Source organism: Mytilus edulis, chromosome 5 (assembly GCF_963676685.1).
Source record: "Mytilus edulis chromosome 5, xbMytEdul2.2, whole genome shotgun sequence".
Taxonomy (NCBI): Eukaryota; Metazoa; Mollusca; class Bivalvia; order Mytilida; family Mytilidae; genus Mytilus; species Mytilus edulis.
In genome coordinates this window covers 755,097-781,806 of record NC_092348.1, presented here as the reverse complement: position 1 = coordinate 781,806, position 26,710 = coordinate 755,097, and the positions used below count along the sequence as shown (strand labels likewise).

The following is a 26,710-nucleotide window of genomic DNA, read 5'->3' as shown; positions in this document are numbered from 1 at the left end:
TAAATCTTGGATCATTTGAAAACAAATTAGAATGATAAATCCTTCCAATTGCCTTCATTTATTTTAATCGATTATAAAAAGGGTCGATTACAAATCCAGTAATAACATGCTAGTGAAAGGTTTAGCTAGTTATTTAACCAGGGTTAATCCACCATGTTTTTTTATCAGAAAATGCCTGTACCAAGTTATTTTGTTAACAAACTCTTTGCACATCATAACATGTTTTAAAAACAGTCTATTTGCCACCAAAAGGGAAAAGGAAACAAAAATACCGAACTCCGAGAAAAATTAAAAACGGAAATATCTAATCAAATGGCAATATCAAAAGCCCAAACACACCAAACGAATGGATAACAACTTACATATGCCTTGAAACAGACATTTTCTAATGTAGAAAAAGGTGCATAACTTAAACCTGGTTTTATAGCTTGCTAAACCTTTACTTGTATGACAGTTGCATTAAATTTCATTATATTGGCATTGATGTGCGCACAACAAAACCAGACATTATAGGTTATTAAGTCAAACTAGTGGTATTTAAGTCAACATTATGTTATATTCATAATCACTATGAAACCAAACAAATAAGTAACAAATGAACACAAAAATGCATATAGACATTATATTCTATAATTTCTAGTTCTGGGAAATATATTAATGGAACCCAATCAGATAAGTTTGGATCGTTAACGGAAAGAACATCATCAATATATCTGAATGTGAAATTAAATCACCAGGTTTCTTCGATCTTCTTGCTTTTGACAAGTGTCTGAAGGAACTCCCACTCATATGAAAATAAGAAGAGGTCGTAAAGGAGAGGTGCACAGTTTATTCCCAGAGGAATGCCGATATTTTTGTTGTAAAAGTCTACCTCCTAATACAATAAATATGTTGTCAATATTAAACTCCAGCATTCTGATCACTTGTTCTTCTATGTGTCATGTTATTATATTCACTATTAACAATATATATGCCGTATGGTATCCCAAAGAAATACATTTATAGCGTATGCTACCATTCTCATGCAAACGCATTGTGGATTATTTCTTTCAGACGATTTTTCAATTTCACATGGGGAATGATGGAATACAGGGTTGAAAAAACAAGAGTTTTGATAAAACTAATTTCGGAAAAAGATCAAGATTTAAAATCATCCAGAAGTTCTTCAGAGTTTGTTTTAGAACCCACAGTTAACATATGGTTTATAACACTACACGAGTAAACAGTTTCATGATATTTCTGACGACCGTCATTCACTGCGGACAGACTTTTTGTCAATCTAATGGACAATTATTGTACTTGCATGAATAATAATATAATATAGATCTAGAAATTCCTTGTGACAGTCTGTACATAAGAATGTCAACATTTTAACTGTCTTGGCTATAAAAAGATAACAGCAATTGACCCAAAACAAAATCAAAATACAACAGACGACACCAACCACCTGGCCTGAGAACACAGTTATTTCGTAGTGCATTTCTTTTAGACAATAGATTCAAATAAAAAAAATCGCACCTGCTCTTTCTCAAAAAGATGTTCCACACCTTTAACTATCGCCTTCGATAATTTTTTGCACAACTTTGTAAGACTTATTGGGTGATACACATTATGGTAAAGTTTATATTTAATTTGGTCTGCAAACTGGTTTGATTCAAGCGACATTGATATGCCTTATTGTAGATGATACGCGCGTTTGGTTTATCAAATAAGCAGATTGGTATATTTAATGACAGTTTTCAGTAACAGATAATTTTTAGGTTGACCATACTGCCGATGTTGTACCCATAGCTGTTTTCCAAAGAGGTGAATTGATCATTGTAGCTTTTAAACTCACTATCAATATTATAAATATAGTGTATAGAACTCGTTTAGTCCCATCACATTTTAATGGGACTATCCAAATTCAAGTTGTTGTATTTCATAATATCTTTCAGACATCTACTTGAAGAATGTCTTAATATTTTTAACACCGGTTAAGTTCAAGAATGTTATTTTCTATCAATGTTTTATAACAAAATAGATTATCATTAAAGAAGTTTTTTTATTATCTATTTTCTCTTCGTCGTTTTACTTTTGAAAAGGATCCTTTCTGATTTTCGATTGAATGTGAGAAAGTCGTTTTTAAAGTATACCAAAATCTACATTTGTATTTGTTTGATATTCCAAACTTCAGCATTTCACCATTAACAACTAAATCAAGACCTCTACATTTTTATCAGACGGAATACTTTTCCTTAGTAGTGATGAACGATTATGTGCTGGTCATTCCCAATCACACGAAGGCTGTCGTATTTGAAGCTTCGTTATATCGAAAATGTTATTTTCAAGTTTGAGTGTGACACAGTGCTCTGATAAAAAAAAACGGGATTATTTTAAAACATACATTTTTTTTTATTTCGACATTGTTCATATCTTACATTAGGTTAAATCCTATCGAGCGTTAACTAAATGTAATGTTAAAATATTTCAACATCCATTCAATAAATCCAATATAAGTCAATATAGATTTTTCATTAAAACGATATACAATTTGTAAAGGGTGCATTTTCAGTCCTTGTATGATTATTCTGTCTCTGACCTTATAACACTATATAGAAAGGCATCTCCTTTTACATTACACACCAACAGTAATTTCTTGTCTCTATTGTAATGTACGGGGACTGGCTTGTCCAGACCGTCAGATTCAGTAAGTAAGGTCTTACTGACCTTCCCATCATGTTGTATCATCATCAGGTTGTTAGAAGATGTATCCACAATAAAAACGTTCTGATCGACATCAGCTGATATTCCCCTTGCATCAACAAGAGCCTGGTCAGTGAATGTCCAAATATCCTCACCCGTCATACTACAGCAGTGTACTAATTTTTTGTAATAGTCGGTACAATATATTCTATCGTTTGTTGTAGTGATATGAAAAATACCACCTTGAGCATATTTCCCACCTATTGTACGTAATATTTTCCCTGACATATCCATCTCCACAATACCTTCATAAGTAACTATTATATAAATGTGTCCATTCTGGTATGAAATTCCCCAACAACTCGATCTAAAAGTTACTTTGGCGTGAACCATTTTGTTGTTAATGTTCAATATTTCCATAGTATTTCCACCATATGAAACGGCTATGCGACCGCTATCTAAAGTCGCCAAATCGAACGGTTTTCCAGAGACTGGTATATCACGGATGTGTTTTCCGTCGTCACTATACTCCATTATCACTTTGTTTCCATGGTAATCGACAATCAATACATGACTATTTGGTAAAACCCCACATCCGCGGACATTCATTCTATTTTTTTTGTCTTTGATTTTGAACTTTTGTCTCAATTGAAGCCTTGTTCGATCAAACGATTGACCGATTGGTGTATGTACTATTTGAGCTTGGTCGACCTTTGCTTCTTTGAATGGTAAATTGAGAGTGGTTTCTTCAACTTCAACCTTGCCGAAATTATCGACATTTTCTAGTAACGAAGCTATTCCTTGGTGAATCTCAAACCCTATCTTGTAATCCTGTAAAGTGCTCGTCATTGATTTGACGCTTTGTACCTCATTATGGATTACTTTGTTCATCTGACGAGTGCCAAGAAATACCTGTAAGTCGGATCCAACAAGCTTCATTTGGGATGTTTGTTCTTGTAGTAACTTAATTTCTTTTTCAGTTTTATTCAAATACTTCTGGACTTCTCCATATTTTGATTTACAATTTTCATACCGTTGAGACAAATCATCTAACATTTTATTTTCAAGGTCATCTAAATGTTTGTTAACATTCGCTCTCATTTCACTGATTGATTTTCTGACGCTTTGTTCTTCTATTTCAAGATTTTTCATAGCATTGTTGCGATTCTTGATGAAATCTTTTAAGTTTTCTAAAACAACTTTTATTGAATCCACCAAGTCATCCAGGGCTGTCGATCTCTTTGCATTTTTTGCTGCTTCGTCGAGGGGAATGACATCAGAACAATGTTTGTGTAGTGAGGGAAAGCAGGCTATGCAAATCGCTACGTCGTGTGTTTTGCAGTATAGATCAACTTTCTTGTCATGGGTATCACATTTCAGGTTGACGGGGACATGTTCAATTTTACGATAATCGTCGGTAGATATCAGTGTGTGATTTCTAGTGACCTTCATGGATCTATGAACCTGTTCGCAGTCAGTACAAAAACCTTCCTCGCAATTAGTACACCATTTCTGTGCATGTTTATGTGTGTTGACGTGGCTACAGGGTCCACAAAGAATGTTGGATGCCATACTTTACTACCTAAAACAACGTATTTGTTATTATACTGGTTCATGTTTAAAATTCCATAAGGACGAAAATTAATTCAAGGATTTTATTAGAACTAAACTATAGAAACAATAAAAGTTGAATAGAAACCGTTATTTGAATAATAGTCATAATTTATCAGCTAAGGGGTCGGTGCACTTACAGGGGGTCATTACAGGATGACCAATCTCTCAAGGGTAGTGTATCTGATCACTCATATGTTGTGGTTCATTATCAATAAGATGTGAAAATTTAAAACCGACTTAGATTAAATTCGTAAGATTAACAACTGTATACAAAGTTTCTGAACATGCAGAGGAACATGTTTATTTCAACTTTCTAAAGTGTACAAATCATTTTGATGATATTTCTTGGGAAAGATATTGGACTGTAACAGATGTGTACATTCTAAAAAACATTTGTAAATAGGTACAATTAATTTATTAAATTATTACAAAGATATCGATGGAGAAAAAGCATATTTAATATTTCAATTAAGGGCCTTTAATTCTTATTCATATTTCGCCTTCGGTCTAAAGTAATGAATTAGCTTAACTTCTCTATGAGGGGTGAAGCTTACATGTAATATCTCTGTTTAAAGAAACAAACTATAATTATTACACCAGGGTTTTCGACAAACTAGTCAAAACATTTACTAAATTTTATCATCGGTATAAGGACATCATTCGTAAATATAGCTCAACATGCAGATTTCTTATACGTTCAGGTATTTCACATCCAATTTTTTATGGAAATATTCTTTATAAAGCACAAAGGTATCAGTATTCACTTCAGAAACTAACAAAACCTTTGAATAGACTAATTAAGAAGGGATATAGTTACGATACTGTTGTCAGGTCATTAAAGATTGCATATTTGGGCGTTAATATTGATTCACTTATAGGGTCTTTGCGTCGGAACACATTTATTAAAAAACCAGTTGTCGGCATGACACGGGTTATGTTCATCTCATATATGTTATGATGGTATGATACTAAACCCCTAACGGGAAGGATTGTGCCTGATGTTCATATGATGAAATCATAATCTTTCAGTCAGTTTAATTGAAGTCTGGAGCTGGCATGTCAGTTAACTGCTAGTAGTCTGTTGTTATTTATGAATTATTGTCATTTTGTTTATTTTCTTTGGTTACATCTTCTGACATCAGACTCGGACTTCTCTTGAACTGAATTTTAATGTGCGTATTGTTATGCGTTTACTTTTCTACATTGGTTAGAGGTATAGGGGGAGGGGGGAGATCTCACAAACATGTTTAACCCCGCCGCATTTTTGCGCCTGTCCCAAGTCAGGAGCCTCTGGCCTTTGTTAGTCTTGTATTATTTTAATTTTAGTTTCTTGTGTACAATTTGGAAATTAGTATGGCGTTCATTATCACTGAACTAGTAAATATTTGTTTAGGGGCCAGCTGAAGGACGCCTCCGGGTGCGGGAATTTCTCGCTACATTGAAAACCTGTTGGTGACCTTCTGCTGTTGTGTTTTTTTCTACGGTCGGGTTGTTGTCTCTTTGACACATTCCCTATTTCCGTTCTCAATTTTAAATTTTATAACCACCAGACCATAGAAGGCCAGTGACCTTGAACCTAGTATATAAGCACCTGTTCCATAATAACTTGTCATTATTTTTCTAGAGGGTGTGAATTGAACACTTCACTTGAATTCTTTTTAGTTATTTTATTTAATTTTTATCTAAGATTTAGGGGAAAGTTACTTAAATTACATTTAACTTGTCTACGATGTACGACAAGTGCTACTGTTAATATGTTAATTAGAAATAATAATATCTCAATTGTCTACGATGTATGACAAGTGTTGATGGAAATGACTTAAACATTTCTTGTCTACGATGTATGACCACCCCGTATAACCCCGATACAAATGAATCCGGATGTTGACGCGTTCGAAGCGATAATCAGGACACAATTGGGATGACAACAATTTCGAATGCCTCTCTCGATCTTATTTGTGTATATATAAATATGTCAATGTGCTTGTTAGTTTATTTATTCAATTATACGATTGTTGTAAGTATTAGATATTGCATAGACCGTCCGATAAAACTGCTAGATGCAAAACGCACGGGCATGGTGCAATTTCATACGTTTTATGCGATAAACAATGCTGAATATCTTTTCGTGCATACACCTTTGCGTATTAATACATTAAGCAATAATATAAAACTATACGTTGGATTACTACGTGCCTTCTAATGTTCCCTAGAACTTATAATAAACGCAATATCATACTTAATAATTTTTGTCTAACGGTATTGTTCGTTCCTCCAAATGTGTCGAGTTCGTTGTGCGTTTTTAATTAATCACTGTACAGTTCGTTGACAAAAACCGTCACAAATCACTTTCTTATTAAGGTATTCGAGATCGCATCGGCGACCCTTTTCCTATATTGTATTGTAATTTTTTATTTGTTAACTTAATCAAAGTAGTTGAACATAAAAAAAAAGTCGTTTAAAGCCAAAATTGCAATTTTAAACCAGCGAACAGCCGACAAAAATGTTTTTATTGAAAATTTTAAATTTCAACGTTATTCCAGATGAAATAGACTGTTAACAAATATATTTCAGAGCAAATAAAGTTTCAAAAAGTATAGTACAGCCAATACAACTTTGATGACTCGTACTATTCACAATTAGAGGCTCTTCTAAATGCCGATGTTGTTCCAAATTCGCCAAAAAAAGCAGCCATATCAGCTCGTTGAACCTAGTTTGCCAAATGCCTTAGATGGCAGTCCAACTGGTTTTTTTTCTTTCTTGTTTTTTGAGGTTTTTTTTTACATATAAAATTTGTAGATGTGGTGTGATGGCAGGTAAGACAACTTTCCATCAAAGTTTAAATGAAGTGTGTGTCTAAAACAATTGTTATAGTCCAAAGTACAACATTCAACAATGAGGAAAACCGTAGTGTCGGCTATAAAAGGCCCCGATATAAAAAAAATATATATATGAAAAATTTAAAACGGGAAAACTAACAGTGATATATTTATAACTTATGAATTATTCATTTACAAAAAAAAAATATGATAGATCTATACAACCAATGTACTATACAGGCGCCTGACGTTGGACAGACACAAAAATAATGATGCGGGATTGAACCCGTGAGCCCTCAACCCTCTCCTTAACCTGGGACACTGGTGTAACAGCACAACATGATACCAAAAAAAAACCCGTACAGTTGCAATTGACTCAACCCAAAATGTCGGTACAAGGCACAAAAAACATATTAATAAAATATCGACAAAAGAGTAATTTTAGTAGCTAATAGTTAACTCAAAGAAAATTACAACTAAGAGGTAAATCATGGTATTCAATACTACAGTATCTGTCAGTATATATCCAACGGATTTAGGTAAAGACGTAATAAAACGCATTAACTAATGCAATGCCAAATATAAGTAAACAGTATCGAGAGAATGTACGATCTTACGAGTTCTCATAAGTGTGCATATATTTTGTAAAAATGTTAAGTGATGTTCTGATTTAATAGGTACAGCAAAAACTTTCTACATTATAGCCATTTTTTTTTTTTATCTATGAAAGAATTTGGTAAAGGCCTAGGGTGAGTGAGTAATTTACTAGTAGATATGGTCACTTTGGTCTTTTTCCGACCGGTAGTAAAACCTGGTTGAAGTTGGTCATCCCTTTAGCTTTGTGGGACGTAAAAGTACGCAGTCACGTCTGGTCCGAATGGGAATATAAGATCCAATGTCTCGTGTAAAAAGAGCACCACACTCACTACACTGTACGATTAATCTGTATGAGGGATTAACTGTATAAGTTACATCTTTATTGTATACACATATTATTTAGCCTTAATGTATAACTCTATTGTAATCCATGACCCCTTGAACCCGCCTTTAAGATTCAGGCCAAACGCCTATAATTCATTGATTGTTTTTGATTGCTGTCTATATCAAAAAGAAGATGTGGTATTGAGACAACTCTTCACAAGAGATCACACGACACAAAAATGAACAGTTATTAATGGTCACCGTATGGCCTTCAATAATGAGAAAAGTCCATACCACATAGTTAGCTTTAAAACACATCGAAATGACAAATGTAAAACAATTCAAACGAGAAAACTTGCGGTCTAATTTGTGCCCAAAATGGTAGACAAAAATATGTAATCACTGTATTACATGTTCCTGGCTTCGGACATGCACATACAGAATATGGCGGGATTAAACATGTTAGCGAACACACTGTCAACGTATATTTGTTCCATCTTACAGAAGTTCCAATGGAAACTTTGTTATAAACATTGTAATAATATATATTCCTGCTGGAAAAAATATTCTTTACCATTTATTTTTCCTTTTGGAACTTATATTTTAAAGGAACTTCCATTTCGTGACACCCCCTAACCTGGGACAGTGCTGTAACCATACATTGAATGTTGTATGGTAAACACTTTCAAAAATGCTATCAAATTATATATCGGACTTGTTTATCTGTATATGCTCAGCCTATGATATTTGCATCTGTCGAGTAATTATATTGTCCTACCAATTTACACTTTCGTCACTTGCTTTCTTATACATAAGGATTTTTTTAAATGTACAAAATACCTCCGAGAGTGTTTCGACCGTACAACGGATATTATGGGTTGCTGTCTGTATGTTTTAGTGGTAATTTTTTTTTTAAACATGTACACTGTGTATCATCGCCACCGGAAATTGGGTACTAACGAAGCGGAGAGAAATAGAAAAAAAAGTAAACAAGTTAAGAATTCATTCAATTTAAAGCATTTCCACTCATTTGATGAGGGTGCCGCTTAAGAAATGATTTTCTGATATATAATTCTTTAAATTATTAGGCCGATAAGTACAAAATTAATACAAGATTTTGTGTAATACTCCAAAACTTGCCACTTAGTACCGGAAAATTTCGAGGTCGATCGTCCTCTGTCGCCCCATTCTCAAGATATTGAACTGTTTTTCATTATTTTTCCAGACACGGTTTTAGATTATTATAGTGTGGCATCATATTTACTGAAATTTGTTGTCAAAAACATGTTTTTTAAAGAATATGGACAAAAACATTGTTTGTTTGTTGTACGGCGAATTGCAGGACGTTGTACGGCGAATTGTAAAATAACAACTTTTGTCTGTACGGCGTCTTGCAATATATTATAATTTTAAGAGGAAATTAATCACTGTTGAGATATTATCAAGTGACGATATTTTGTTGATATCAAAGCTTTACAGGCTTACAAATATACAAAATGTCTTACTTATCAAATATTATTAAATATATGCCGTTAATTCAGTTCAGAAGGCCTCGTTGCGTACCGCTTTTCGATTTTGTACAAAAAGTTTTTTTCAACCATATTATCTCAATACATTTATATATCGTTATACTACTAACGACTGTTGTCTTGTTTGTTGTGTAAGTTCAGTAAAATAAACCGTTCATTCATCTTTTCTTGGTGCTAGCTTTTTTTTTTTTTAGATAAAAACAGTGGAAATGTGGTATGATAGCAAATAAGATAACTATCCATCAGGATAAAATAAAGTGTATGCAAGCAATTATATGCTATCGTACGGCCTTCAACAACGAAAACTCGTACCTTATAGTCGGCTATAAAAAGCACCGACAGAAAAATGTGGAAGGACTCAACAAGAAAACTAACGGCCTAACTCATATACAGTGTAACAAAACAATTTATGAAAACAACAAATAAGATAGAGATGAAGAAACGACAACCACCGAACCACAGGACCGGTAACCACAGGATCGAGAATTCGGACAGACAAAATTAAGAAAATACTTTGTTTTCATCGAAAGTAAGGAGAAAAAAATCGTGAATTGCATTTCGAATTAATTTTCTTGTCAGTTTTTGAAAATATATAATTTGCATACATCTTAAATGCTGTCAAGCAAATGGTATTTCTATCTAACGCATTTTATCTAATGCATAATTAGATTGGGGGGGAGGGGTCCGTTAACATGTTAACATCACCTCGATTTTGACAAAAACAGTTAACAACAAATTTTAAATGCTGATAAGATTTAACAGCAACTTTAATTTACCCTTTTTTCCAAACGAACCCAAATCAATGAAAAGGGGAAGTGCATATCTTCAATGTATTCAAAAGTTTGAAAACCACTGTACAAAGTCGCAGAAATGCCAAGCTCCATAAGGAATCTTTTATAAAGCTGACTAATTTTCAGAAGACACACGCAAGTACCATATTTTTTTATTGACACATGGACAGACAATTGAACGGATGGAAAAGCAGACGGAGTGATTGACTCCAAGAAAAAGGACTATGTCATGAATAATCGAAAATGCTTCAAACAGCAAAAGGGAGGCTTCTTCTGGTTATGTATATTGTTGAGTAAATGTCTTATGTCAATCAGTCGTAGCAAACTTGGGTTAGGGGACAACCATTTGATATTCTGGGGGGGGGGGGGGGGGGGGGGGGCAGGAGGATTTGTTTTTGATCGGTTATTTATTTTCGTAAACTAAGAGGACAGATTATTCATTTTCTGCACTATTGAAGCAAGAGTTTTCATTTTCATTAAAGCAATGGACTGATTATTCATTTTCACAACTATATTTATGATATTCGAAAACATACAATTTTTAAATGTTTTGTTTATTATAAATAATACATGTATAGTCAAGTCATTATGTACCATTTAATCAGAATTAATCATCATCCTCTGCAGAAATGAATCTTTTATATTTCCAACTGCATATACAGGTATTGCATACATACATAATATTGAAGTTTGGTTGTAACTAGCCTTTTTTAAAAGTATTGGCAAACATATGTTGCCGAGCGGAGCGAGGCCAAATTTTTTTTGGAAGGGTTTTGGAGCCACTGAAGGCCCAAGAAGCTATAGAACAAATGATGCAAAATCATGCTTTCTGGGTGTTCCGAAAAACCCTTTTATAATCTGAAAATGCAAGTTTTGTTTTAATAATTTTTTGACAATATTTTATTCTCAAAGCAAAATGTATAAATTCAGTGTAAGACTTAAGTTTCTATTAGCATCAAAAGACCAATGTGCATGATAAAGCAAAAATGGAATTCACATAGTTAAGTTTGTGGCTGCTGTTTTTTTTAAACTCGTGATCAAGTTCATAACAAAATTACTAGATTACAAAAGGAATGCAACACTAACAGAATACAAAAGGACAATCAATGAACAAAAGACGAATAAATAAAAAAAACATTGATCCCGAAAAATCAGGGCTACGTCTGAGGGAAAACAGAACTTGCTTCTTGCAAGGCACTCGCCATGAACACAATTTGATATGGAGACAAGCGTTTGGTTTTGAAATTTCCTACATGAGGTATTTGCCTCAATGTAGTTACGGCCCTGTTAAAGTCAAAGGGGGGTAAGGTTTCCGGAAACAATATACATGTACCTCAAGTTAAATGAAACCATTTTTTTAGACATTTTAAGTATATTCAAATACAAATAATATTTATACTTTTATTATTAAAAAAATTGGGAAGAGTTTCCCGATTTTTTTTGGGAGAAAAGATGAATTTATGAAGAATCTGGTGCCATCTCATACTTTCGATTAGACCTGCTGAGTTATTTATTTTCAATACATTGCAAGTCAGGTAATTTATTTTCAAACTACCACAGAACAAACCATTTATTTTTGTGATTATCAAGGCCAAGTTATCTATTTTCAGAATCCTCCTGCCCCCCCCCCCCCCCAGAATATCAAATGGTCGTCCCCTTATCGTCATGACGTAGGAAAGTGTAACAAACAGAAAGAATGAGTGAATACTATAGGGCGCGAACATTTTTTTTTTTTTTTATGGCGGGGGCTCTTATAAATTATGGTTACATCTCCGTCAGTGTATTCATACGACTCATTGCTTACATGAGTTTATTAAAAGGAATTACGAAGGTTTACTGATTTTTATTTTAATTGATCAAAACCAGTGTATAAATCAGAAAGTAACATGTAAGGTGTCACAAATTGAAGCGCTTTTTCATCTCCAAGTCCCAATTAAGATCTCTGAGCTGATATAAAAAAAAGCCTTGGTCCATCTTTACATTTGTGAAGTCTTAGACTAGCAAATTTGACATCAATTTGAGAACCAAGTCCTCATTTGCAGCCTCTTCTACCAGGCCACACTGTTCAGTTATTTAACGAATCGCAAATTGAAAAGGTACTTTATTTTTCACAATTCCGTCCAGGTACTCTGGGTCAATATAACTTATCAAACATTCCATATACATCTGAATTATTTTATCATAGGACTGACCAGGGTTTTAGCTGGATAAGAAGTGGCCTTTCCTTTTAACGTTTTGGATACATTACAAATAGAAGGCATATATAACTACATTGGTTAGACGTATAAAGAGGGGAATGAGATATCCTTAAACATGTTTAACACTGCCGCATTTGTTGCACCTGCATGACCCAACTTGAGTCCGTAACCTTTGCTACATTTGTATATTGTCTTGTATTTATTTCATTTTTTAAATTTTGGTTCATTTATATGTTTCAAGAAACAACATTGAACTTCTACCCCCTTTTTGTAGTTAAATGATTGCTCACTTAGGAGACAGCTTCAGGTATATCAATACACAGTTACAAGTTTAGTTTCGCATTATAGCCATGGTGAATTTTCTAAATATGAAAGTTTTTGTACAATTGAATTGATTTTTAGATAGTTGAATAATAATATAGCCTTCCTAGTGGGTTTATATGAACATTTAGATTGTTTTTAGCATATTTTATAAGCCATTTTCAGTTTGAACGTCCATACGTTCCTATCCGTACCGCCATAGATTTAGAAATTTTGTATTGTTTTTCAACAAAGATTTGACGCTCGATCTTTTCAATTCAATTTTATGGAAAAAACAGCAGAAATGCATATGATTTTTTTTACCTTTTGATAGATATATGTCTATGGTTTCAGGATAGGTATCACTCTTATTGATTGAAAATTGAAATTTTCCTTTGGACCAAATTTTTTAGATCTTTGTGACATGTTCAACCCCCTATTTTGCAATATTTGGTATCAAATAAATGCTGATTGTTGCCATGGTTACACAAAAAAAAAGATTATATTTCACCATTATTACTATTGGAAATCAAATCTATGGACGATTCTCTTTCCATAAATATACACATGCATAACTCAAATAGTAAGCCTTATTTATTAGGAAGGAAGGGAAAGAGCGTATTTAAAAATTATGAGTGTCAGTTCTAAGTTTTTTTCCTATCTGTGAATTGACACCCACCCTAGTGCATAATTTTCTCGTTGCGTTGGGTTGTTTCTTCTATTTGGTCGGACTTCTGTTTCTTTGACATTTTTCTCATTTCCATTCTCAATTTTATCAAGGATTTACTATACTCAAAGATTTTTTAGAGACATGTATACAGTTACATATATGCTGAATATGTCACTCCTTTACAAAAGCAACGTAAAGAAAGAGATGGACAGCAAATTTTAATGTGATTCTTGTAAATAACAGTTAAGATCAGTTAACAGAGAAAATAATGTCAAAAACAGTGAACACTTTAAGTATTAAGTAACAGATAACAGGAATCTCAATTTCAAATAAACAGTTAACAACATTACAAATTTAAACAAAACAGATTACAGACAGTGGGTCGAAAACAGTTAACAGTTTTTAAAATTTATCAGTCAAATAAAAGTTTTAAACAAATTAAAACTTTGAAAAGGACAAAAACAGCTTAACATAAAAGGGTACCCCCCCCCCCCACCTTAGATATTTGAACTTAATACTTTATTTTCTTTGAAAGAACGGTAAATAACTATTCTAAAATTAGCAAGTTGCCATACAGTTGAAAACAAGTTGCCATACAGTAAATTTGTCAACACGAGCAAGTTGCCGTACCCTAGACTTTATTTGTTATGGTCTATAATCTTAAAAATACATGTTTTTAACAACAAATTTCAGTAAATATGATGCCACACTATAATAATCTAAAAACGTGTCTGGAAAAATAATGAAAAACAGTTCAATATCTTGAGAATGGGGCGACAGAGGACGATCGACCTCGAAATTTCCTGGTACTAAGTGGCAAGTTTTGGAGTATTACACAAAATCTTGTATTAATTTTGTACTTATCGGCCTAATAATTTAAAAAATTATATATCAGAAAATCATTTCTTAAGCGGCATCCTCATCAAATGAGTGGAAATGCTTTAAATTGAATGAATAACGAAGCGTACAGTGTGAAAAAGTGTAATGACAACGAAGCGGTACACAACATGAAAATAAAGCCACTTAAAAACGTGTATTTGTTTGTTTCTAGATACAACATAAACCTACGATCTTTATAAGTTTGTTAATTTAAACTATGAAATTTTCAAACATGTATGTTTAAAAAACTATGTGGCACGAGATTCATTAAGTTTTGAATATTTAAAAATACAAAGCACGTTTTATCATTGATATCGTCGTGCGTTTTTTGATGTTTGTGTATAAAAATGTCAGATATTTGAAAAACCTTTTAGTAAGTAATGAGTATTATGGCAAAGAATATATTGGAGCAAAATATCCGAAGAATATATACTGGATTTTCTTTAAAAGTACCAATTCTTTACTGTCTGAACTCAGTGGAACACGGTGTGTTCGATTCGAACGCGTCAACGTCCGGATTCATCTGTATCGGGGTTATACAGGGTGATGACAGTGTCGATGGAAATTGATTAAAATTTTTATTGTCTACGATGTATGACAATTTTATATATTCATTACGTTTTTGCCTTAGTACGATGTACGGCACATTTGTTACTTAATTCATAACCTGTTTGTTAAACAGGTAGATATTTAAAAGTATTTCTATTTACCTGAAGGTCATGAGTACTCTTCAGAATTTGCACGTGTTTTACCTGTACAGGTACACATTATTTTATTACAATGGCTAAATTTGATTATGCAAATGTATTGCTTTTGCAAGATGTTTAGAATGATGTTAACACTTGCAGGGTGATGGCTATGATTATCATCACCTCTGGGTTGTTTTTAGAAATTAAAGATAAATAAATTTAATAGGAAAACTAGAGGTATTTTGAATAAATCCTTTTCTTAAACAGGTATAAAACATAGAAGTTTTATAAAAGATAATAAAAGGCATTGCAATTGGAAATTAATGACAAAGCAACGAAAACTAAGTTTTAAAATCTAGTGCTACTTGTATAGCTTCAAAATCTCCTATAGATTTCTGAATATTTCTCAAGATAGTACTGTTGAGATTTAAGATAGGCAGGTATATTGATGCATTGACGCATTATCATTAAATGTAGTAAAGAACCTCATGAGGTTTGAGACAGTTTCTCTGCCTTCTGTCTTTTGATCCTGCATTAAGGTTTTCAGTAGCCTTGAAGGCTTCTTTTAGTGAGATTAATGGTCAATTATCTCAGCCTGTTTGTTGAACAGTTTAATCATGATTTTGCTTGGGAAATCCCAAAATTCCTAGATTCCTTGAAAGAGGTTCCAGGTCTAGCAATTATTTTACACCCAACTGTTATGGGGAAGGCAGTATCAGTCGTTTAACTGCAGAGGCTCTGTCGATCAATAGAGCGTATAGACAATTCCCTTCATTGAGAGGGAGAGGTTTCCCAACAGGGAACAGAGACTTTCAAAGAGGTCACTTTTCTCAACCAGTTCCTATATACAGTAAAGAACTTAAATATTATGATTTGGAAAATGTTACTAATGATCTATTGATATTAGATTTGAGAAGAAATGGTTATAAAATTATTTTTAATGTTGTACCACAAGGTTCATCATTTTTGAATAAAAGACATTTCACCTTTCATAAGGATGCATAAGGATGAAATAATTTCAGAAGTCCAAAAATTGATAGCTAAGGGAGCTATTTAAGAGCTTGAATCATTGGAAAATCAGTTTATTTCCTATATTTTCTTAGTTCCTAAGAAAGATGGGTCTTCGAGGCTTGTTATCTATTTGAAAAATTCAAACAAACTAATCAGTATTTGAAGCAGGACCATTTATCATTTGTTTAGATTTAATTCATAGGGATGACTATTTTTCTCTATATATAGCTAACATCCATAGATATCACAGATACATATTTTGGTATCAATAAGGATTATATCATAAGCTCCTGATTCATGTGGAAAGGACATTTATATGATATTTATGTTCTTTGTATTGGATTGGCTTCTGCATCAAGAGTTTTTACTAAGGTTTTAAAAACTGTCTATGCATTTTTATGAAAAAATGTCACTTGAAGTAAATACATGATATAGTTTCATTGATGATTCTTTTATGACGGATCAAAATTTAGATAGTTGTACTGTGAATACAGAAAAATGGTGCAATTGCTTGATAAACTGTGCTTCAGAATAAATTTTAAGAAGTTGGTACTCATTTCTTGATAACACATTGTTTTCCTTTGTCTCATTATTGATACTGAGTTATTTAAGTTTTTTCTGACAGATGAGAAATAGTAAAATTATCTTCCTTGGGAAGTTCTTCTTAAATAGAATTGTGAAACTGTATTATACATGATTTGCATCATATATTGGTCTAATTGGGAATGTTTTTAATGCAGTATCTGTGGAAATGTTACATTGCAGAAACATGGCGAGAAATAATGTTGAAGCACTGTATAGTTGTTACAGTGATTATTATCATCAAAAGGTGAAATTTTTAACAATTTAAAATCAGAAATTGAAAATTGATTAGACCCATCCAAATAAGTTTTTGGATTGGACCAGATGCCTCATTAGAAGGATTTGGGATCCAAATTTAAAGAAAAAATTTCTGTTGGTAGATGGAGCTTCTTAGAACATATGCTCATTTCATATAGATTACTTAGAATTGTTGGCTATATTTTTCTTTTGGAGAGAAATTTTGAGCCACAGAGAGTTATACAGTCAGAAAATACAATTTCAGTTGCTTTTATTATGCAATAGGAGGTATAACCTCTTTGTCCCTTGACAGCCTTATTACAAATATTTCATTATTTGAGCTTGGTGTTCAAGAAAGGACATTTTTATCACAGCTCATTATAATCCTGGTAAGAAAATTTTGATACTTAACATATGTCTAAAATTTTTACAGATTCAACAGGATGGCAGTTGAAAGAAGATATATTTATAAAAATCACTTTAATATAAATAGGAAATTTCAAAATCAATTGTAAAATATGTTAACACTTAATCTTGGAGACCATGCATCTATGATCAAGCCATATCAATATTTTTTGAGAGATTTCATTATTTGGTGTGTTCAAAGGAGAACCAATTCCTTATCACCATCTGAAAAAGATGCTATTGATTATTGAATTTTTTGGTAAAACAGAAGCTTTTCATATTTAGCATGTTTAATGTAGATTTTACTTGTTCTATGTTGAAACAGACTTGATCCTTCAAGAAGTAGATGTTACTAAATTTGTTTGTTTACTATATGTGTTAAAGGTTGCTGAAACCTGAATCTGCAATGGAAGAGTTAGATACTCTTTCACTTTGGAGATGAATTTAGTGCTTTCTTTTTTAAGTTCGTTATATTTATTGGAGGATTTAACATTGAAGACTGTCTTTTATACTTGTGTCTTTATTTGCCTTGACTACAGCTGCCAAAGAACAATCTTTATCAGCTGTAGATTTACATTCTATGTATTTCATTCAGAGACATGGCACGTTATTTTTTCATATACATGAGTTTTTGAAAAATACTAGATCTGTTAGTTATCTAATGAGGTGATCAAGGGTTTTGATAAACCAAAACGTTGTGGTGTTAAGACAATGATTTATCATGTTTTGAGTACAAAATATGTGAGGAATTTATCTGAGTTTCTTTATTCTTTATGGAACTTTTCGTAAAGTTTAGATAGTTATAGAGAGAGTTCTAATACTAGCCGACGTTTTAAGGTTCACTCATTTAGAGGAACCTCTTCATACGTGCCTTTAGCTTCAACATGTTCTATTAAAGACATTATGTCAACAGCTTAGTCTGGACATATGCTAAAACTTTTTATAAGTTCTATAACAGGGAAGTGAATAATATCAGTACTAAAACACTTTTCTTCAGTTGTAGTTACTGGATGATCTTGTGATTTTTATGTTTTATTAAATGTTGGCATTTATATAAAAATTGTTTTTAGTTTGTGCCTACACTTTAAACAAGCTAATTCATTACTTGAGACCGAAGGCGAAATATGAATAAGAATGTTCCTTCATCCAAGCATATCTTGGATGTGCAGGATAAAGGTCATTCTTAGAATATGAGCCTGAGGCTCGAAAGTAGTTAATTCCCACCCTAGGGATTATCAGTCAGACCCACCCTTTCCCAATGGGTTTTATATTTGGTCGACACAAACTTGCTTTAAATAATGACAAATTATTATGGAACATGTGCTTATATACTAGGGTCAAGGTCACTGGCCATCTATGGTCCGGTGGTTATAGTTTGATTCTTTAAACAGAGATAGTACATGTAAGCTTCACCCCTCATAGAGAATTTAAGCTAATTCATTACTTTCGAGCCTCAAGCTCATATTCTAAGAATGACCTTCATCCTGCACATCCAAGATATGCTTGGATGAAGGAACGTTTTGTTGTGCAACATTGCATTCACACACACAAAAGAATACACTCGGGGATATCGTAAAACATTTCCACATTTAAATGAAATTAAATGTTCTTGACTTATAATTTAAAACCTATATATTTATTTTTATAAATATAGGCTAAAAAAAAGCTACATATCTGATGTAGGAAGAACCAGAACCATAAAATCACTGATATTTGCACTGTGTAATTTTCAGTTCCACTTCCTCTAACTGATTAAAAAAATTAAAACTTTAAAATTTTACTAAAGGCATTAATGAATAGAGACATTTCCCCACTTTCCCACTTTATTATGGTTTTTTCTATTTTTTATTAAATGCAATTAAAAGTACATTCATTCATAACATATAGTAAAAATCGGAATTGAAATGTTTTACATAAAATTTAAAATTTGTACAATTATTGGTTGTAGTCAAATGAAATGGAACAAAAAGTTGATTTATTTTTACTTTTTACGTCATATCATTAATTTTAGCACATATTCATGTATATCAACACACTTGGCTTATTGTCCAATTAAAGCTTGACTTTTTAAGGATAATCAGCTACAAAATCAAAGACAATTAGTTTAGGTATGACTGTACATGAAGGTTCAAGTTAAATTGCAGTCTATATTTTATTCATTTAAAAATGCTAAATTTGCCCATTTTGTTTTCTTGCATGTGTCAGATGTTCTTTTTTCCGAAAAAAAAGGGGAGAAAGAATAAGAACAAAAATCGATGTTACATTTTATGTATTTATGGTTTTCTCAAAGCGGAATAAAACTAAAAAATGTAAACAAAATCAGTTCCATCAGCTTCAAAACAAAGAATATGGGAAGTCACGATGAACTTCAGGGTAATACAATATTTACCTTACAGTTTATGTGCTCTAATTTTTCAATAAAAATATTTCAAAATATTTTGAGAATATCAATTATTAATGATTGCTAATCAGACAAAGTAAACTACCTTTCTTAAATTAATTAGTCCATGTAACATATATGAAAGAATAAAAATATAATGTAGAATGTGTTATAAAAAATCAGTACAAAATCATCAAAAAATAAATGACTGCAATTAAGGAAAATCTCTTTCTGCCACACTCTGTAACAGATAGTGTCAATATAAAAAAAAAGAAGATGTGGTATGATTGCAAATGAGACAACTCTCCAAAAGAGACCAACATGACACATAAATTAACATCTATAGGTTACCGTACAGCCACATACTTCTCATAGTTATTTGCATGCAGTCATCATCTTCTTCCCCCCCGTTCATCAATGGGGATTTTTTTCGGAGGGTCATACTTATGAAACATTGTTCTAAGGGGTATCATGTGGTTCACAAAAAATATTGTAAAAAGGGGGTGGGGATGGCAACAAAACCTTTTGATGTGAAAAATTTGGATCGACCCCCTCAGTTGATAAATAATAACCATTTTCTAATTAGCAAATTTGTAATTACACAATAATGTGTATATAGTATTGGCCATTCTCCTAATTGATAGCTGTGACAGAACTTTCGATTAAGAACAAAAAATCAAACTGGTGCAATATATTTAATTAAGAGATTGCGGATAAAAAAAACAGAAAGAAACTGCCTCACAATTTACTATTTTAATATTGACTTATAATCTTATTTATTTGTAGAAGATTTTATATGTACAAATAATGATCGTTCTCTTTTAAAACAAGGAAGTACAATTGTACATAGAAACCGTTGTAAGTGTAAAATTATTGTTTATGTGTTTTGAATAAGTAAATTAATAATGTAAAATAAAACGAGACATTAAGTTCAGAATGACCAATTAAAAAAATCAACAGATACCTGTAACTTGACAAATATTGTCACAGGTATATATAGCTAGGCACTCAGCTGAATATCTTCCTGTCATACGACATGTAGACTTTAATCAATACTGTCTTGTGACCTCAAATTTAAATTTTCCCAAGGTAGATAATTTGGTAACAGTAAATATCAATCGTGTAATCATCAGTCCAACAATGTTTGATCTGTAAATTTGCTTTCGCAAATATTTTGTTCTTCCCTCGCCGGGATTCGAATTCATGCTACTGAAATATCGTGGTACCAAATCGCCTTGCACTATAACGGACGTGCTAGACCACTCGACCCCCTAGAGTATAAAACCTAAAATATTAATAAACATTAATAAACAAAATTTTAATCTGCTAATCCCTGTTGTATTTACCTGTATAAATTAAGGATATTTTGTGGGTCGAATCAGTCAATCAAATGATTTATCTTTGTTTCACTTTCAATGTTGACATTCTTTTCTTTTGCACCAGCTCTAGCTAAGGGGTTAAATTGAAGTTCACATGAATACGGATTCAATGAGGCCGAATTTTTTTCCTGCAAGTGAATAATTCATCATAATTGTTTCTAAGCTTATTTTGAGAGTGGTTTTTAGGTATTATTAATGCTTGTTTATAGATCAGACCAAACAACTTGCCTGCAATGTTTTAGATCTGAGACAACGAAAACAGGTCTCTCATGAGTCGAGACTCAGACGCTTCGTATTGGTCAACCAATTTCGTGATGATAATCGTAAAACATATGTAGTGTCGAGTCCATATTCATAACCCTGCTGGAGGAGTTTTTGTGCCTGGAACACATCCCTGTTCAAGTCAGTATTATTAAAGGCAACAGTAGTATACCGCTGTTCAATAGTCATTAATCGATTAAGCCACAGTAATCCTGGTAATAAACTAAAACCGAGTCTAGCATGAATATCTACGTGCATAAAGTATCAATCGAGATATATAAACGCCTTACGAATGAATATGCAGAATGTATGTTTATCGGGACCACTCGATGTTAGTTTTCATTTGATACTAGTCATGCCATGAAATTAAAAAAAAAATTGGTATATACCTTTTGGGTACGATGTAGCTTGAAATAAAATCATGACACTAATGTAAGCATTGGAAGAGTATTTATTTGATTTCAAACATACACCAGATTTATAATACCATTATTTAACATGATAAATATTGTCTTAGGATTATATAATAAAGTGGCGAAAGACTAAAGGGGTATTAATCAAAGCACTGTTAGCGCTATAGGCAGTTGAAAGAAAAATATCACGAAAGCTATGGCAGTGTTGTTTAAATTGTCATAGCTTGTTATATCTCATTTTAAAGATTTGATTTTGTCATGTTCTGTACTAATTTCCACTAACGTGTATTAATCATTTTCAAATTACTTTAAACTATGTATACTTTCGAAGATTGAGAGTCTGTGAAAAATATGTACACTATCCAAGTTAAGGGGAGGTTTTGACGCCAGTCATCATGTTTTACCCTGCCAGCTTACGTGTGTGTCTATCCGAGGTCATTCAGTGGTATCATTTGTTGCTGTATATCATATTTTGATTTTTTTTGTTATTGATTTGTACATAAACTACATATAGGACGCTGGTTTTCTTGTTAGAACTGTTTTACATTTGTCATTTCAAGGTATGAGTTTTGCTCATTGTTACAGTTCGTATGTGACATACAGATGCACACTTCTATCAACTTCTCAATACCCTGATGAATGAATTTAACTTATGCAGCAATAATGTTATCAGAATTAAGGTTTTCAACAGTGGTGTATAGTTTTATTCCACTTTGTCCTAAGAGTTTTTTATATGACACCTAAGCATTTTTAGTCAGGTCAGCAGGTGTCAATCCTTACAAAATCTGATTCAATAATACTGGGAACAATGTTGGGTGGTGTAATTTTATTGTTTATTATGCATATATCATATAACACAAAATGACTTTGTTGTTGAGCTAGAAATGCTTTAAATTTTCTTTTACATTATTGTACTTCTATAAAGTGTCAAATCTATAACATTTACATCAAGTTGCATACAAATATTTTGTCTGTCTTTTATATTCTTCATTTTTTACATACTTTATAAAACATATTTCATATAACTGCACATTGTATCATCATTCTATAAGTTTAAACTCAAATTATCGACAATGGGGGCCTTTAATTCAGTTTCACAACTTTAAACATACTAGTTGTTAACCTTTTTTAAATGGATGAAATCAGTACTACTTTATCTAACAATTCGTGCCCAAAATGTTTTTTAAAGGATGATAATTCATCCCCTACTTTATATGTTGTGCATAAGATATATGAAAACAACACAATATTTTGGCAGGTGCATGAAAAAAATTGCAAGTTTACACTGTCCACACTATGGACTATTTATATTATCAACGAAAATAAAAGAACGACTTCTGCAAAGCTTCAAAAACGAAACATGTATCTGTATGCTAATGTTAAACAAACAAGTTTCCAAAGGTCCAAATCCGAGGGTGTCTGGTAGATGGAACACAGAAAATGAATATTTTTTTTTTATTGCAGCATAACCCTCTTGACCCCCTGATTCATTCCTCTTTTATGAATTAAGAAGAATCCAGGCTACTCGAGCGGAAGCGGACCTTCGGTCTGGACAGAAAATAACATAGCAAAAAAAACACACAAATCGTTGAACTACATCCTGACTAAAAGTAGACAGTCTACGTACACGCTAACGTAAAAAGTAAAATCACAAAAATACTGAACTCCGAGCAAAATTCTGTTTAATTTAGCAAAACTTGAACACGCCTTACAGTTTTTTAATTATAGTCGTCTTTCGCCATACATGTTCTGACCATTGTAAAAATGAAATCACTGTTTCAATAAAATCCCTTTTGTCAAACCACAGTACTGTAGCAATTAAAATAAGACGGATTAGAAATGGACGAACTTCACACTAAAGGGCACATTTTCAGTCTTCAGATGGATGTTTTTTCTATAAAACACTCTACAGAAACACATATCCATCTTCTTGGTTACACACTAACAATAATTTCCTTTTCTTGTTGTAATGTCGGATTCAGTAAGTAACGTCTTACTGACTTTCCCATCGTGTCGTAACATCATCAGATTGTTAGAATCTCTTCCTACAACAAACACGTGTTGACCACGGTCAACTGATATTCCTCTTGATTAGACAAGAGATTCATCAGTGTATGACCAAAGAGTTTCCCCTGCATACTGCAGCAGTACACTATGCCTTTGTAAGAAGATGCACACTAAATTCCGTCTGTAACAGTTGTTATATGAAAAACATCAGGTTCCTTATGTTTCTCAAAAATCAAACGTTTGAACTTCGTTGATATATCAAATTCCTGAATTCCTTCAGTGAAGACTACGACATAAATTTTCTTATTGTAATATGAAATTCCCCAACAATTCCATTCGAATGTTTCTTTGGTTAAAACTTCGTTGTTTTTAAGATTCAATATTTCCATACAGTTTCCATACGAAACTGCTATATTATCAGTATCTATAACCGTCAGATCGTAAGGTCTTCTAGATACGGGTATGTCACGGATATACGTCCCGCCTTCACTATACTCCATAATAACCGTTCCATTGTAATCGGCAATCAATATATGACTGTTTGGTAAAATTGCACACCCACAGACATTCATTCTATCAGTTTGTGCTTGTATTCGGAATTTTCGTCGGAACTGCAGTTTGGTATGCTCAAAAGATTGATCGGCCGGTGAATGAACCATTTGAGCTTGACCTGCTTTTACATGTTTATATGGTAAACTGATTGTGTTTTCTTCAATTTTAATTGTTCCAAAGTTATCCACATCTTTCAACAATGTATTAATACCTGCATGCATCTCAACTCCTATCTTGTAATCCGGCATTGTACTCGTCGTCGATTCTACTTTGCGTACCTCTTCGTGGATTAATTTGTTGATTTCACGAGTTCTAAGAAATACTTGTAAATCAGATCCAAACCGCTTTAACTGTGATGTTTGTCTTTTTAATGTTACGATATCCTTTTTTGTTTTTTTCAAATGTTTCCTTTTGTTTTTATATTCTATACTACACTCTTTATATCGTTGTGACAACTCATCTAATAATTTCCCCTCAAGTTCATCTAAATGAGTGTTTAAGTGTGTTCGCATTGCTTTGATTGAATCCTTGACACTTTCTTTCTGAGTTTTGAATTTTTCCTTAGAAATATCGCAAGTTTTCATAAATTTCTTTATGTTCCCTAAAGTGCACTTTATTGAACTCGCCAATTCATCAAAGGCTGTTGATTTCTTTGCATGATTTTCTGCTTCTTCTAGTGAAATAACGACGCCATAACAACATTTGTGTTTTGACGGTATGCAGTCCATGCAAATAGCTTCATCGTGTGTTTTGCAGTACTTATCAAACTTCTTGTTATGCTTATCACATTTCAAGTTAATAGGTATATTTTTAATTTCAAGATACTTTTCTATTGAAATTAATTTGTGATCACTAGTACCACTCATAGATCTGTGACTCTGTTTGCAGTCAATGCACAACCCTTCCCCGCACTTAATGCACCATTTCTCCGCATTTTTATGTGTGTTTCTTCGCCTACAGGGTCCACACAGTATAGATGACATATTGCTCTATCTAAAACAAATGTATTCAGTATTAATGTTAGTACTTGTTAAAATGGATGGTAAATTTCTAAATACAGATTAAATCAACGAAATTGCGGCATATTTAATCAATCCCTAAAAGTTTTCTACAAAACGCACAATGTTCTCCAAATAACGAAATCTTTTAAATATAACTATATAAAATTAAGAATAAAATGCTCTAAAACACTTAAGAAAACTCAAACTATTTGGATCAAAATGCATGCGATCAAATTCATTTTAAAGCTTATTCTGTTTTATGGAACACAATATAAAATGCCTACCATTATTTGTGTTTAGATTAATTGCAAAATATTTTTGAATACGTGAGAAACACTTACCTCTGTCCATGTATCTTTGATTTTAGACTTCTCTCAAATTGTACGAGTTTTTAATGTATTACATCGCATTTAAATATTTCGTGATTTATTTGATCCCACTATTTTGAAGATTTGTTTACCGATGATTTGTATTCATTTAAATGTCATCTATTATATATAATTTTTACGCATAGTTAAAATATCTTTAATTGGCTACAATACACGCATTAGCTTAATCATGTATCAGTCTATAGATAGTGCGAATCGAGAAATCCATTTCTTATGTGGAGTAGCGATATTTTCTTTTGGAATCGTAGGAAATTTTCAGACGAATGTTGACATTTGTTGGAATGAAAGTAGTGATTACTTGTTTTAAAAATCATGCATGTAATATATTTAACATGGCAAACTATTATGCAACTTGCCATGTATTTTAAATGTTTAATCCCAATTATGTTGCATGTATTCAAGTAAATATGGATTTGGATTAAATAAAATGTGTCTGCACGATCAATTATTTTGAGGTGTCAAAATGCTGTGACAATGATAAACCAAAGACAGTTAAATGGTAGTTGAGCTTGTTCGATTGCATTGTTCACCACAATTACCTGTAATATGATAATACTGCTATTCATTCTTATGTGAATGCAACTGTTTTCTGACAGAATAGTGATATCCTTTTTTATTATAAAACAATCCTCAATCCATTTTTTTTCTTCTGAAACACGTTACGAAATTAAAGATGTTAAGAGAGAGTGCGGAAACAATGTATATATATTTAGCGTGGTGCTTAGGATTTAAATACCATTAATACAGTTTACATTTAGTAAGGATCACACAAATGTATTTTTTTACATGTTCATATAGAAACATAATGAATGTAATTGGATGTCACCAATTTCAACGAAAATTCGGATCGGTCTATTCAACATGACTTGATTCAATCATTAACATATGGAAAATGTGTAACAAAAATAACGAACTCAAAGATAGTCAGTGCATAAAGACTAAAAAAATCAAATGCTATCAAAGAACAAAACGAATGAGAATTTAGATTGTTGTCTTAA

At 32.4% G+C, this 26,710-nt stretch overlaps 2 protein-coding genes across 2 annotated transcripts; both read right to left on the bottom strand.

The window, feature by feature from the left end:
• Positions 1-2,373: 2,373 nt before the first annotated feature.
• LOC139522723 (E3 ubiquitin-protein ligase TRIM45-like) lies at positions 2,374-21,065 on the bottom strand. The gene is made up of 2 exons (XM_071316223.1): positions 20,675-21,065; positions 2,374-4,267 (listed from the first exon to the last, which is right to left on the bottom strand). The coding sequence occupies exon 2, from the start codon at positions 4,255-4,257 to the stop codon at positions 2,566-2,568; it is 1,692 nt and encodes a 563-aa protein (XP_071172324.1). The 5' UTR covers positions 4,258-4,267; positions 20,675-21,065; the 3' UTR covers positions 2,374-2,565.
• Positions 21,066-23,940: 2,875 nt separating this feature from the next.
• LOC139522637 (E3 ubiquitin-protein ligase TRIM33-like) lies at positions 23,941-25,305 on the bottom strand. Its single transcript, XM_071316103.1, has one exon. The coding sequence runs from the start codon at positions 25,303-25,305 to the stop codon at positions 23,941-23,943; it is 1,365 nt and encodes a 454-aa protein (XP_071172204.1).
• Between the last annotated feature and the right edge of the window lie 1,405 nt (positions 25,306-26,710).

Excerpts from the sequence above, each read along its gene's own strand:
- LOC139522723 (XM_071316223.1), bottom strand. The coding sequence starts at position 4,257 with ATGGCATCCAACATTCTTTGTGGACCCTGTAGCCACGTCAACACACAT.
- LOC139522637 (XM_071316103.1), bottom strand. The coding sequence starts at position 25,305 with ATGTCATCTATACTGTGTGGACCCTGTAGGCGAAGAAACACACATAAA.